At 32.3% G+C, this 13,487-nt stretch overlaps 1 protein-coding gene across 1 annotated transcript; it reads right to left on the reverse strand.

Annotated features, from left to right (window-relative positions):
• Positions 1–9,758: 9,758 nt before the first annotated feature.
• On the reverse strand, positions 9,759–12,380 carry LOC110651998 (protein RGF1 INDUCIBLE TRANSCRIPTION FACTOR 1). Its single transcript, XM_058140754.1, has 4 exons — positions 12,103–12,380; positions 11,716–11,913; positions 10,903–11,118; positions 9,759–10,468 (listed from the first exon to the last, which is right to left on the reverse strand). The coding sequence occupies exons 1-4, from the start codon at positions 12,103–12,105 to the stop codon at positions 10,223–10,225; spliced, it is 663 nt and encodes a 220-aa protein (XP_057996737.1). The 5' UTR covers positions 12,106–12,380; the 3' UTR covers positions 9,759–10,222.
• Between the last annotated feature and the right edge of the window lie 1,107 nt (positions 12,381–13,487).

Genomic DNA, 13,487 nt, shown 5'->3' on the forward strand with positions numbered 1-13,487 from the left:
ATAGGCCCCATGACATGCTGTATACACTCTATTAGTCTTCTATCACCAATCGCAGTGCTTCCTCGCCGTCATGCGAGAATCCAAAACCGTTATTCATCTTCTTACACATAATAATTACCAGTCACTAATTTTTTTAAATTTATGATCTGTTTGTAAGGTTCTCATCTTGGTGCGGTGGATCATGCCATCTGTGGAGGGTGGACCATATCGCGCCATCATATCGATGGTTCTCGCAATCCAGCTAGAGTAGCCGCCATGGGGTCCATGGGACCTGTGCCATGAAAGATCGATCTGACCGTTGGCACCGCTCTTCTACTTGAGCGACTCTAGGCCTCCTACCCCGCCTCCTGGCGGGCGCCTCATCTGTCCGACACCTCGTCAGCACATCTGTTCTCAGTGCGATGGCGCTCTCCTGCTTCTACGCATTTTCCTGAAATTCAGCAGCATTAGCCCACAAAATTCAAAACTGCACATTACATAGCTCTATAGACTCATATTTACACACAATATATGAAGCAGAAACTAGAAGCAAAGATGACAATGCAAGACGAATGTGGACCCTATTTTTCCGCATGTGACTCCTAGTGGACTCTTCCCAATACTTAGACAATTTTTCCCTAAGAATCTGGAGCCTAAGCTCTGATACCACATTTGTCACGACCCAACCTATGGGCCGGACCGGCACTAGGACCTGGGCCAGCCTAAAGCCCCCGAGGCCCGTAGTAAGCCTAACTATTCACTTAACCTAACTCTAAGGCCCATTTGGGCCCAATTTCAAGAAATCAACCGGACAGAGTCCGGCCATAAAATGGACCTACCAACGGGGAGTTTTTGACTCACCCGACCTGTAAACACAGTAAATACTCAATTGGGGAGCTCAGCTCACCCTCCACATACTCATATCATCATAAAAACATATGGGAGCTCGGCTCCCTCATCCAGTCCATCAAACATGCATATCATCATACGTTTACAGGTCCAACATGGTAATAATATTACAGACCAAAATCAAATAAATACTTCTAACACATGCGGAAATTCTAGGAGTAAATAAAATTACACAAATATTGACAAACAACCTGCAAAGGAGAGAAGCAGGTTAACCACAATAAAATCCTCCTGTAGCCTGAAAAAAATATTGAACAGGAGTGAGCGTTCGACTCAGAGAGTAAAATATCCATTTTAACCATAATCTCTATAACTATCTAAAACTAATGCACCATGTAGAGTGAAATGCAACATCAACAACATTTTCACATCATAACATCAAAAGGTAATTTGGAGCACTCACACACCCATTGATATCAATCATAATATATAGGAGCTGATCCCCTATACAGCTCTCTTAAATCCAACCTGGTGCCAGCGAAGAACTCAAGCCGGACTTTCGCTTAATAAACCAAATCGGGGGTCCCAGCGAAGAACTCAAGCCGCGACTACCCCCCGAAGGATCGGGCCCTAGCGAAGATCTCAAGCCGTGACTACCCGTCCTATCCATAGTCCACATCACATCACACGCACGCCAACGCAAGCACACTGCTCCAAATTACCACAGCAACATACATGACACTTTCACAGTTATGAATGCAACATAAATCGTGCCTGAAGTTTATCTACATAGATATATGCATATAAGTGATGCATGGGCATGCTTGAACATATAATAATAGTGAAATTACAATTAAAATTAATATTTTACTCACAAACTTGACAATTGTCACTGTGGCGGCTGGGCGGAGGAAGAAGGCTGTCCCAGCTCACCTGACAATTACATTACAATTATTTAATACAAATGACTCAATACAATCAAGAAAAGACCAAATACGTCCTAAGTCGTGCCGAAAATCTGGCAGAGTCTCCCCTATACCTAGGACCTACCCAACCTGCAAAATAGCTCAAAACACACTTCTATATTCACAATCCATATATCCACAACTCAATCACATCACACAGCCCCTCCTGGGCCCATCAAATCAGTCATCCATCACAATATGTAAAATTTCAATTTAGTCCTTATAATTGATCACAAACAAGCTCTAAAAATTCTAAAACTTTGCCCCGCGGTCCTTAGCAATATTACTAGGCTATTGCAAAAAGAATCATAATTTTCTGAGCTACCATGAATATTTTATGGATTTTTAATCCTATTTAAGCACAAGAAAATTACGAAAAAGCAAGGTTCGGGTTTACCTTTGCCGATTCCGACTTCGGAAACGCGCTCGGGATGTTTGACAATGGGGGGGTAGCCAAAACCTCGGTCCAATTCGGAGACTTTTCCGGTAACGGGTCTGTCTGGCCCGAAATTTGCAAACCTGGTCAACTGTTGAATTTCCGCGAATTGAGGATACCTACACGAAGCCCACAATACGGGGGTTAGTACATAAATTTTTTAGAATTTTCTAAGCTCATTTAATGCTCAGAAAAACACTGTGAAGTTCCGTGGGACCCACCGAAAAACGGTGTCAGAAAAATTTGAAATTTATGTCGCCGCGAAGCTCTCGACGAGTGGAGCGCTCTGGTACTTTCGGTTTTCTCGTGGGATTCACGGTTTGCGAGAAATCTAGCCCGAAAGTCAAAATGGGCTAAAACTTTCCGGGCAAAAATTGGACAAACCGCTTGATGGATTTCGGCGTTCTTGGTGTCTATGGAAAGCTCTCGACGAGTAGATGATTTTAGACACAAGACCCGGTTTGATTGGTGGCCGAATCGGCCGGATTTTGGCCGGGAAGTCGAAACGTCGCGTGCGCGAGGGAGGGGAGTTCGCGCGCGTTTTCTGGCCGTTTGGGGCGGCGGCCGGGAAGGAGGTGGGACGGCGCGGTGAGTCGGGTGGCGGAGAGGTGGTGGCCGTGATGGGCGGGAGGACAGAGAAAACGGGAGAAAGAGAGAAGGGGGAGGAGACGCGCGCGGGAGGAAGAAAAAGGGGAGGGAGCAGGTCCGATTCGACCGGTCCGATCCGATCAGGTTCGATTTGGCCGGTTCGATTCGAAATATAAAATTTTGAATTTTTACTCTGCCTCGGGACCGAAAACGAGGTCCAAAAATTCCGAAAAAATTCCAGAAAACTCAGAAAAATTCGTAGACTCCAAATACATTTTTAGTTTTGCCACGTGGCCTTTAAATTAATTTTTAAAAATCATCAAAGTTTATATTTTCAGAAAATCGAACCCGATTTTTTTTCAATCCGAAAAATCTCAAAAAAATTCCTAAAATTTAAATAAAATTAAAATACCAAAAATGCTCATAAAATAATAAAATTTAAAATTTTGGGGTGTTACAGTTTTGATATGCAAACCATTGTTTGAACATATGAATTAGTCTTAGAATCAATTCTAAGATAAGAATTATTTGCAACTTTGAGTCTTTCTTTTGTGGCTTCTTAAAACCTTTTCAGAATTATTCATTCTTTGATACATATATCATGTTTTTAAAACCTGCCTAAACCTGGCTGATCAAATTATAAAAATTGTAAATTGGCCCTGTAAACGGTTCGATTCATTTTCAAAATTCGTGGGACATTAAAATTGGTAAAAACCCAACGAATTAGCTGGGTAATCGGTCACCTAATCAACTCGTTGTGGATTTAATGGTTTGAACGTTGTGGATTTCCACTCCCATCTCTGTTCTCTCTTAGTGCATGATAGTATCCACGGTAAGCCTCTTTCTATCTCTCTCGTTTATGGGTTTCTGGATTAATTTTTCTTTAATCACATTGTTTGGAAAGACAAATTAATTATTCAAATGAAACTTTTATATTTGTGACTTTTAGAATATAATATTATTGATGCTTTTATAGTGGAAAATTTCAAGAAATTGATGCGTTTTAGGATTGTGTAATTGAATTAGGGATGATTTGCATGAGAAAAAGAAAAAAATTTGTGACTTAAATCTTTAAATTGTAACAACTATGACTTGAATCTTCAACTATAAAGAGAAGGATTTATGAGTATATATATACACTTATCTTATATAATTATTTTTTTAAAATGAACTATGAAATAAAAATTTTTGAAAATAAGGTAGAAAAATATTTGATATATTCAAAAAACTTAATTAATTAATAATTCTTGTATTTATTATGTCATTTTATCTGTAATTGCTCAATTTGTTCCATCCATTATTCTACCCAGAAGAGATGCAACTTCTTTGAGTGTTTGGCCTAATAAATATAGCCAATAAAATGGAAAATTAGGATATGGAGACTTATTTTGGACCTAGCATATATGAAAAAATATGTTATATTTTTTTAATTAATTATGATATAGAATATGGCTTGTGTATATTTATATTAGAAATTAGATAAATAATATTATTATATAAAATTTTATGTTTTGATTCGATTTAATTCTAGTTAAACATTAAAGCTCCATTTATTTTACGAAAAATATTTTTTAAATAATATTTTTTATATTTTTTTTGAAATTTAGAGTACTTAAAAAAACTCGTCAATTATAAATATTTTTCTCATAAAAAATTATTTTTTAAAAAATAATTTTTATTTTTTTAAAAAATAATTTTTATTTTTTAAAAGAGAAAGTTATTTTTTATTTTCTAAATCTTAATAATCTTATTAAAATATAAATATATTTATATATACATCAAATAAATATTTATTATTAATTTAATATTATAATTAAATAATAAAAAATATTTATTTAAATAAAAAATATTTTTTATAAATAAATTATTTTTTACAAAAACAAATAGGGTTTAACTCTCTGCCTTAATTAATTTTTAGACTGGGCATAGTCCGAAAATTATTTTATATATATATATATAATCGATATTTAATTTAGTTTTGGTTTATAATTATTCCGCCGAGTATTGCCCGTTCACGTGGAAAGCAATTAGCGATGCGTTGAACGGTACAAAATAGTTGCTTGGGATTATTACTGAAACGTGGCCGTATAGAACCCGCACGGGAGTCATTTTACGATATGTCCAAGTGAGTCTTACGCGTCTCTGTGCTCTCCTTCTCTTCAATCAAAGAAATTATCGACCGAGATAAAATTTATCGGTAAAATTTAGACACGTGTCCGTCCTTGTTTCCAAAGATTGAGAGTGTGTTTTTATTATGTTTGACCTAAAGTCAACTGAAAAGTTTTAGGGTGTCTTTTTATTATTATTAAATAATTATTAATATAATTAATTATTACTATTTATAATTTAAAGAGAAATAATAATAATATTTAAATAATAATATAAAATTAATTTTAAATAAAATTAAATAATTATTTATAATATACAAGACAGTTAATTATTGTTATAAAATGGTTTGCCAATAATTTTATATTTTTGTTACAATACCATAATGTTGGTATTCCATTGCTAAACTGTTCTCTTATTGTGTTAAAGAATTGTTTTTCTATTTAGCTATAAAATATAAATTTCCAATCCGTTGTAAATTTTTAAATAATTTATTTTTTTAGAATATTATTTACTAACAAATTTACCAACGAATTTTTATTCAATTGTAAATTCCAAACTATTTATTTGTTTTTAAATATTATTTAATAATAGACAAAAAAAATAATTGCTTCACGTGCAACCAATTTTAATTGAATTTAAGTTTCAAAACATTTAAATTTTAAATATTATTTAGCAAAGAAATAAAAATTCATTGCTAAATTTGCAATGAATTTCTAATCCGCAATTTCCAAAAAATTTTATTTTTTAAATATTAACTAGCAACCAAATAAAAATTCATTATCATACATTCTGTTAATAAATATAATTTTGAAAATATAAAATATTTTCTAAATTACAAAGGATTAGAAATTTATTGCAAATTTATCAATGAAATAGAAAATAGAAAATAAAAAATGCGGTAGAAATTGAAGGCATACATGTCTAAAGATAGTACTAGGGCAAAAGAATAAAATTAATTTAAAATTTGAGAAATTCATTTTCAAATTTATTTTCAATATTTTGTATTATTCTAATATTTTTATAATTTTAACAAAATTAGTTCCAAAGTTATCTTGAAATTTTGTTTTAAAACCTAAATATTAATCAAAATTTCATCAACTTTTTGGGTTAACAAAAAAAAAAGGATATTTTCAAAATTTCATCCTAGTTCAAAAACAGAAAACAATAATCATTTAGGCCACAAATATTTATCTCATCCTTTGTCTATAACTATAGGCCCATTTCTTTATGCAATGCGCTCTATAAAATTGTATCAAAAGTTTTGGCTAATAGAATCAAGAAAATTTTGCCTTCCCAGTCAGCTTTTGTCCTAGTAGATCTATCACAGACGATGTAATGGTGGCTTTTGAGGTCATCCGTTATATGAAAAGGAAATCCAGGGGTAGGAATGGAGAGGTAGCTCTTAAGATTAACATTAATACGACTTATGATCAAATTGATTGGAATTCTTGGGTTTATTCCAAGCCAAAGATGTAGCAGCTATTAGCAACATCCTTTTTAGTCTCTTTCGAGAGATGATACGTGGTTGTGGCATTTTTTGAAAAGAGGGGATTATTCAGTCAAATTCGGCTTACCACGTCATTAAGAACATGATCAACCCCCAAGCCAATTTAGAGTCAAATAGAGAGTGGTCCAAGATGTGGAAGCTCAAATTACCTTAGAAACTTAAGAATTTCTTATGGAGAGCTTTTAGAGATATCCTCCCTTCATTGATGAAGCACCAACAGAGGGGTTTAAATGTGGATTGCGCCTGTTCTTCCTATGGGTTGCTCGAGAACAGTAATCACGTGTTGATCTCTTGTCTTCTGGCAAAGGCTAGTTGTTCCATCTTGGGAATCGCAGTTATGGAGCCCAAGGTATCCATTTTGCAGATTGGTTTGAGAAGTTTTTATTAGCTAATGATGATGTCAAGATGGCAAATGTTGATGTTGTTGCCTAGATTTTGTGGAGCACTAATAACCAGAGGATTTGGAGCAACCTTAGGGGAGCTGCTATTGAGACAATTAACAATGGTTTGAATTTCCTCCAGTACTGGCTGCAAGCTCGAGATCAAATCAGAGTAAGGAGCGAGGAGAGAAATACTAATTCTAACAATGTGCATTAATTGGTCTCCTCCCCCCTTGGGTGTTCTAAATTATAATGTCTATGGAGCTATTATTGCAACTTTAGCCAAGACAAGGTATGGTCTCATCCTTTGATATGCCAAAAGGGCATTCATAGGGGCAGGTTCAGGTTGGAGAGAGGGTCTTTATTCGCCCAGATAAGTAGAGGCATTAGCGCTTTGCTCTACATTGTTATGGTTGAGCTAACATAATTTTCTTCAGGTTATTATAAAAGTTGACTCCAAGGAAGTGTTTTATGGTTTTCTCTCCTTTGAGGATGATCCCTCGGAGTAAGGCTCGGTGCTGCTTGATTGCAAATGTCTCCTTCAATAAAGACATCTATTCTCCCTGCAATGGGCTTCTCGTCAAGCCAATAGATGTGCCCATCAGTTAGCTAGGATTTCTCATGTTTTTCCTCGAAATGTTATTTGGATAGAGCCATTTGATGCTCTACGTTCATGGATTGTTGGATTCTATTTCTCAGTAATGGAAGTTTCTTAGTTTTCAAAAAAAAAAAAAAAAAAAAAAAAAAGAAAAGGATAATTCTAAAGCACATGTAAACATCTCTATTTCGTTACTACAAGAATTTTACAGTTTAGCAATGATACAATTCGTCACAATATCAAAGCAGTGATGAAATATTAATGGACAAAAGGCAGGTTGGGCTCTGGACTAAAAACAATAAAAAATTAACTCAAAACAGGCAACTTCATAAACGATTTTTTTTTAATGAATACAACATTTCACTTATTAAGATTCATTAAATATGTTTGTTTATTATTAATTTTGTATTAGTAACATAAAAAATTATATTTTTAATGTAATATTATATATTTTTATGTAATATTGATAATTTTAATATAAAATTAATAATAAATAAGTATATTTAATAAATTTTAATAAATATAATATTGCACTCACTAAAAAAATTGATGCATAAATAGTTAAATTCTACACTTAATTATGCACCAGAAAATAACTAAAATTTATTTTGCCAAGGGAAATTAGACTCATTATACTGTCTTTATTCGACGACTGTTGAAATTTGTCACCAACCAATGATGAATATTCCATTGTTACATTTTATAATGAAATTAAAAAAAAAAAATCATATTTGTATAATGGATGGTTAATTCATCATTATTTTGTGACAATTTGGGACCATCATTATTCTGAGACAAATAGATATCCATCATTAATTAGAAGGATTTAGTAGTTCTCTTTTATGATGAACTTTTATGGTTGAATCATCATTAATTAACAAAATATTACAATAATCATTATTTAACAATGTATTTTTTATCATTGTTTATGTCACAATGTATCCCATGAGTTGTGACTAATAGTAGGACCTGATGGATATAAGGCCTTAATATTTAACTCAATCGATTATATGGGTTAATTTCACTTATTTTTTTTCTACTTAATTATTGTACAAATAATATTTTTAAATTTTAATTTATATCATAAGAATACTTAAATTTTAATTTAAATATTATTAAAATCTTTATTATTTGTTATTATAAGTTTGTAAATTAACTTATAATTAAATTTGACTTATCATTCTTTACCTTAGATAATTGTACCACAGATATCACTTAATTTTAATTTATATCATAAAAATTATTAAATTTCAAATTAATGTATACATAATTTTTGCTACAAAATATGCTTAATATTGATAATTTAAAACTAGATATATTATAATACTAATACAAGAAAGAACGATAAAAAATTTTATATATATACTTAACTAGAATTTGGATATCTTTAAAATAAAGTAAAATAATAGTTATTATTAATTGTTTTACATTATAATAAAATTAAAAGAATTAAGATAAATTTGAATGATTTGGATGTTAACCTAACGTAAAAATTAAAAAACAGTATAAGTAAAAATAATATTTTTAATTTTTTCTTAAAAAATAATAATATAATTTTTATATTAAAAAATAAAAATAAATAAAAATTTTAATTAATTATAAAGTTGAAAATAAAATTATAATTTATGATTTATTATAAATATTTTTATAAAATTTTTAAAAATAAATATTTTAAATTGAAACTTAGAGAATTTTGTTGTGATAAAGATGAAATTGAGATAAATTGAAATACACCAGAATGATAAGTAAAATTTAATCATATATTAATATATAAATTAATAATAATAAATTATAAAATTTTAATGATATTAAAATTAATAAATTTTTATAATATATATTGAAATTGAGCTACAGTACTCATAAAATTAATATCAATAAAAAAATATCAACAGGGTGCCATCAACCCTCAACCAATAAAAGTATCCCATAGCGGAAAGTCTTATTCATCCAGCGTCATCTCTTTTCTCAACAATCCCAATAAGTCTTGAGGGGTCCACATATTGGCGAACATCGCCGACCTTGAAGAAAGATCAAAGATTATGCGGTCCACAACAGAGATGAAGTTCCACATTGCCCCACAAGGTCTACGAAAACCTAACCCACCTTCTTTGACCCAATAGCCACATGAAAAAGAGGGGCGGCACACCAACTTTACAATTCCGAGTATGAAGCCACAAGTTGGATTCCGTCAACCAATGATCCTTCGAAACGTTCCACGCAGATCTACCAATGTTAGATCTCAAACCGCACGTGTCAGAACCCACATCAATTGGAACCCATAACAAAAATCAATTTAACTTTCTAGAAATGAATAGAAACAACAAATGGTATCCTCTCCGATTAGGAATCGATAGAAATTTTATCATTCCATATATATATATATATGCATAACATCATCATTCCACCATTCCCTACTCATGCAAGAGGGATACAAAGTTCTTGCCTTTCCCACTACCCTCTTCGTAGAAAGTAAAAGAGAAGAGAAAACCCACCAAAAACACTAGTATTTACAAAATTTTAAACAAAACTTAAGTATAATCACACTCTAAAGCCAACCTATTTCAACCTACTTCCTTTTACGCTACAAGACTTGTCTTATTATTTGCTCACTAGCCCATCACATATTTTATCTTATTGTTCTTCTTTTTCTCAACTTTGCCACTTCTATTTGCTGCTGCTGCTGCTGCCGCTGCCGCTGCTGCTTCTATGTACACGTTACTAGAGAGCACTATACCTCCCACGCTGGTCAAAAGGGGCTCCAGCATTGGGTGATTGCATATATAATTGATTAAAAATACTAGTGCTTGTATTCTAAATGATTAGGCCTCCCATTGGGGCTCGGTGGGGGATTCCCTTTCTTCGCTTGGCACTTCGGCAACTAGCTGAAGTTGGAGGCGGCGTTGGTGGAGAGAAGCTTTCCACTTTGTCGTTATTGTTGTGTTTTTTGCTCTTGTATCGGCTATGGCTGCTGCTGCTGCTGTAAGAGTCCTCTGAATCAGACATCATTGCTATTTGTTGTTTCTTCTTCTTCTGAAAATTCTTTGACGTCCCAACCATCTGCAATCAATGATCGCAATGAGTTTTAAGAAAAATTCTAGAGAAAATATGCTGATTTACAAGTGCAGTATACCGTGTAAACAACAACAACTAATCAGATCATTTCAATGATGAGTACTGAAAAATATAATTAACCCCAGAAGAAGTTTGTAATCCAGTTCAATTTCGTCACGGTTGTAATCGGTTTGGTTGATAAGAAAATAATGGCAAAATGGATGGAATTTCCAATAGACACTGGAACACCCTCATAGAAGTCAAACTGACTTTACCCACAGAAATGAACAATCACACAAAAGTTGAACTTTCCACGCCCTTGAAGAACAAAAGAAAGAGAAACAAAATGGTCTAAATTTTCTTTCTCATTCCTTAATTCCACAATTTTCTCAGCAAACAAACAGAAAAGGAATAAACAAATGAGAGCAATGTGGTCACACCTTGCAGCCAAGGGAACAGAAACGGAAGGAATCAAGAAGGCTGCGCTCGCAGACCTCGCAGGTGTTTGTGACACCTTTGCCAGGCCTAGGCTGAGGCCTTTCATTCAAGAAAACAACCCTTGCACTGTTGATTACATAAGTCTGGACACCAGATATGTCCAGCACCTTCTGTATCTCAGATACCCTTATCACATCATGGTATGAGGACCTCCTTATCTGTCATTCACAAAGAAAATACAAGTGTTAGACAATATCCATTTCAATTTTTCATGATTTTTTTTTCATCTTCCAGAAAAATGCAAATCAATCTCGAAATTGGAGAAACCCCATGTCAATTCTGGGTTAAGAATATCGCTGACATAGCTTTTTGTTCTTTTATTTTAAGAAAGGAAATTCATTTTAATTAGCAATGAAATGCCCTGTTTGGAAACTGAGAAAAATTAGGAAAAAAGAAAGGCTGATTCTGGTAATGTATGACCTACACTCAAATTAAGATTGAGCTGTTATCCACAATATGAAAAACAAAATTAGCGAAACCTCATCTTCACCCCAAAGCAGAAAAGTATGTATAACAAAAGGGAATGAAAATGAAATCAATCAAGAAAGAAGAAACTTAACATATTGGATTCCAAATGCTATAAAAGGATTGAAAAACAGAGGATTCCTTAACACAAAAAAAGCATCTGCGAGAATGATACAGAAATTTAGAACCCATATAGAGAACAGAACATTTTAACAGCGAGGAATAAAACGTAGATGCCTGAATGGGTTAGAAATCAAGAAAATGAGTGAATTCACTGCCAATTACTACACCTGAATTGCTCGATGGTCCTTATGGTAGGCTAAGCAGAGGGAGCAGAGAGACCCATTCATGCAATCCATGCAATACATATTGCATTCACTCTTGTGGGAATCAGCATGTAACTTGCATTGAACAAAGAAGCTCTCTTTTAGGAGAGGCTTTAGCCATGGCGGCCACCTGTTGTCGTCCTCATCAGGTCCTCCAGCACCCTACACAGAGAAACAGAAGCTCATTAGAACCGAAAAAGATACCAAATACCATTGTTTTTCAACAAGTCCAACAGACTTGTTGAACAAAAGTCGCCATGGAACAAAGGCCATTGTTTCAAATCAAGAAAAAATAGAGAATTTTAAGGAACACCCAGATCAAAAATCTAACAAAAAAATGCTTCTTGATACCATGATCCTCCTGTTTCTAGGCTTGATAGCAGTTTCCTGATTTTCGATCGCCAGCTTGAATGAGCTTATAAGAAACAGAGCAATCTGCTTCTATTGAGTTAGGGTGTGTGTTCTAAGTCTAGTGACAGAGAGGGAGAGAGAGAGAGAGAGAGAGAGAGAATGTAAAGATATAGAATATCCTCACACACGCACACACAGAGAAGGCTTTAGAGAAGTGTAGGTGGCTGCGAGAGAAAATGCTCTTCTATCGAGAACAGAGAAGCAGCAATGCGAGCAAGAGTCCTATGGAGGTCGTTCTTATCCTGAAGAAGTCTACACAAGTCCAAACCTATATCCGAACCCAAACCTAAGTATAGAAAGATGCGTTGAATGCAAGGAACCGACCTTTGTTTTTAATTTCCCTTTCATTTCATTATATTGCATTGTCCTTGGTCTTATCCTAATTTCATTTCATATTTTTTTATTTATTTTATTTATTATCAAAGCTTTTATTGCCACTCATTATTGGACATTAAATTAACAATCAATTGTGACTGCAGATATTATAAACTTGGTTGGCTGTAGATATAGTAATTATTAAATTAAATATTTATAATTAAATTTTAATATTTATTATATATATTTTAATTAATTTTATATAAATTTAATGTAAATATTTAATTTAATAATTATTAAATTTATTTTTATATAAAATTAAATTTATATTAAATATATTCAACTCAATTTTACATAAAAATAATTTAACAATAATTAAATTAAATATTTTTATTTAAAATTTTGTGCTAATTTTATGTATTTAAATTAATTCTGTATAAATTTTAATAAAATATTTAATATAATTATAAAATTCACTCTGAAATTTATATTAAATGGACAATTTATTATTTTTAAATAAATATATTTAATATAAACATATGTATATTAAATTAATATATAAATTTAAATATAAATATTTAATTTAATTATTATAAATTTAGGCCCCTGGGATTCATGATATCTGCGTCCCTTTTAAATAATGGGATATTTAATTTGAATGGTGAACGGTGATTTTGAGCAATGCTATTATTGTATTCCCTTGTGTAATAGATTCGGTGTGCTTGCTTTCTTTATTGTGGATAGACGTCTCATATCATGTTCTTATTTTATAATGCACCAATTTTTAGGTCGTTGTCTTAATCTTATCTTGCCAACGTTTTCTTCCACTGTTTTGAGTATTTTGACAAACTATAGAAAATATTCATTTTGTCCATTTTTATCCATCATTTAAAATATTTTACACAATAATTAAAAAATAATTAAATTATAATAAAATACTATTTAATTAAATAGAGAGATATTAAAATAAATTTTAAAAAATTATAAAAATAATTATAAATAAAATGAAA

The sequence above is a fragment of the Hevea brasiliensis genome, chromosome 18 (assembly GCF_030052815.1).
Source record: "Hevea brasiliensis isolate MT/VB/25A 57/8 chromosome 18, ASM3005281v1, whole genome shotgun sequence".
NCBI classification, from domain to species: Eukaryota; Viridiplantae; Streptophyta; class Magnoliopsida; order Malpighiales; family Euphorbiaceae; genus Hevea; species Hevea brasiliensis.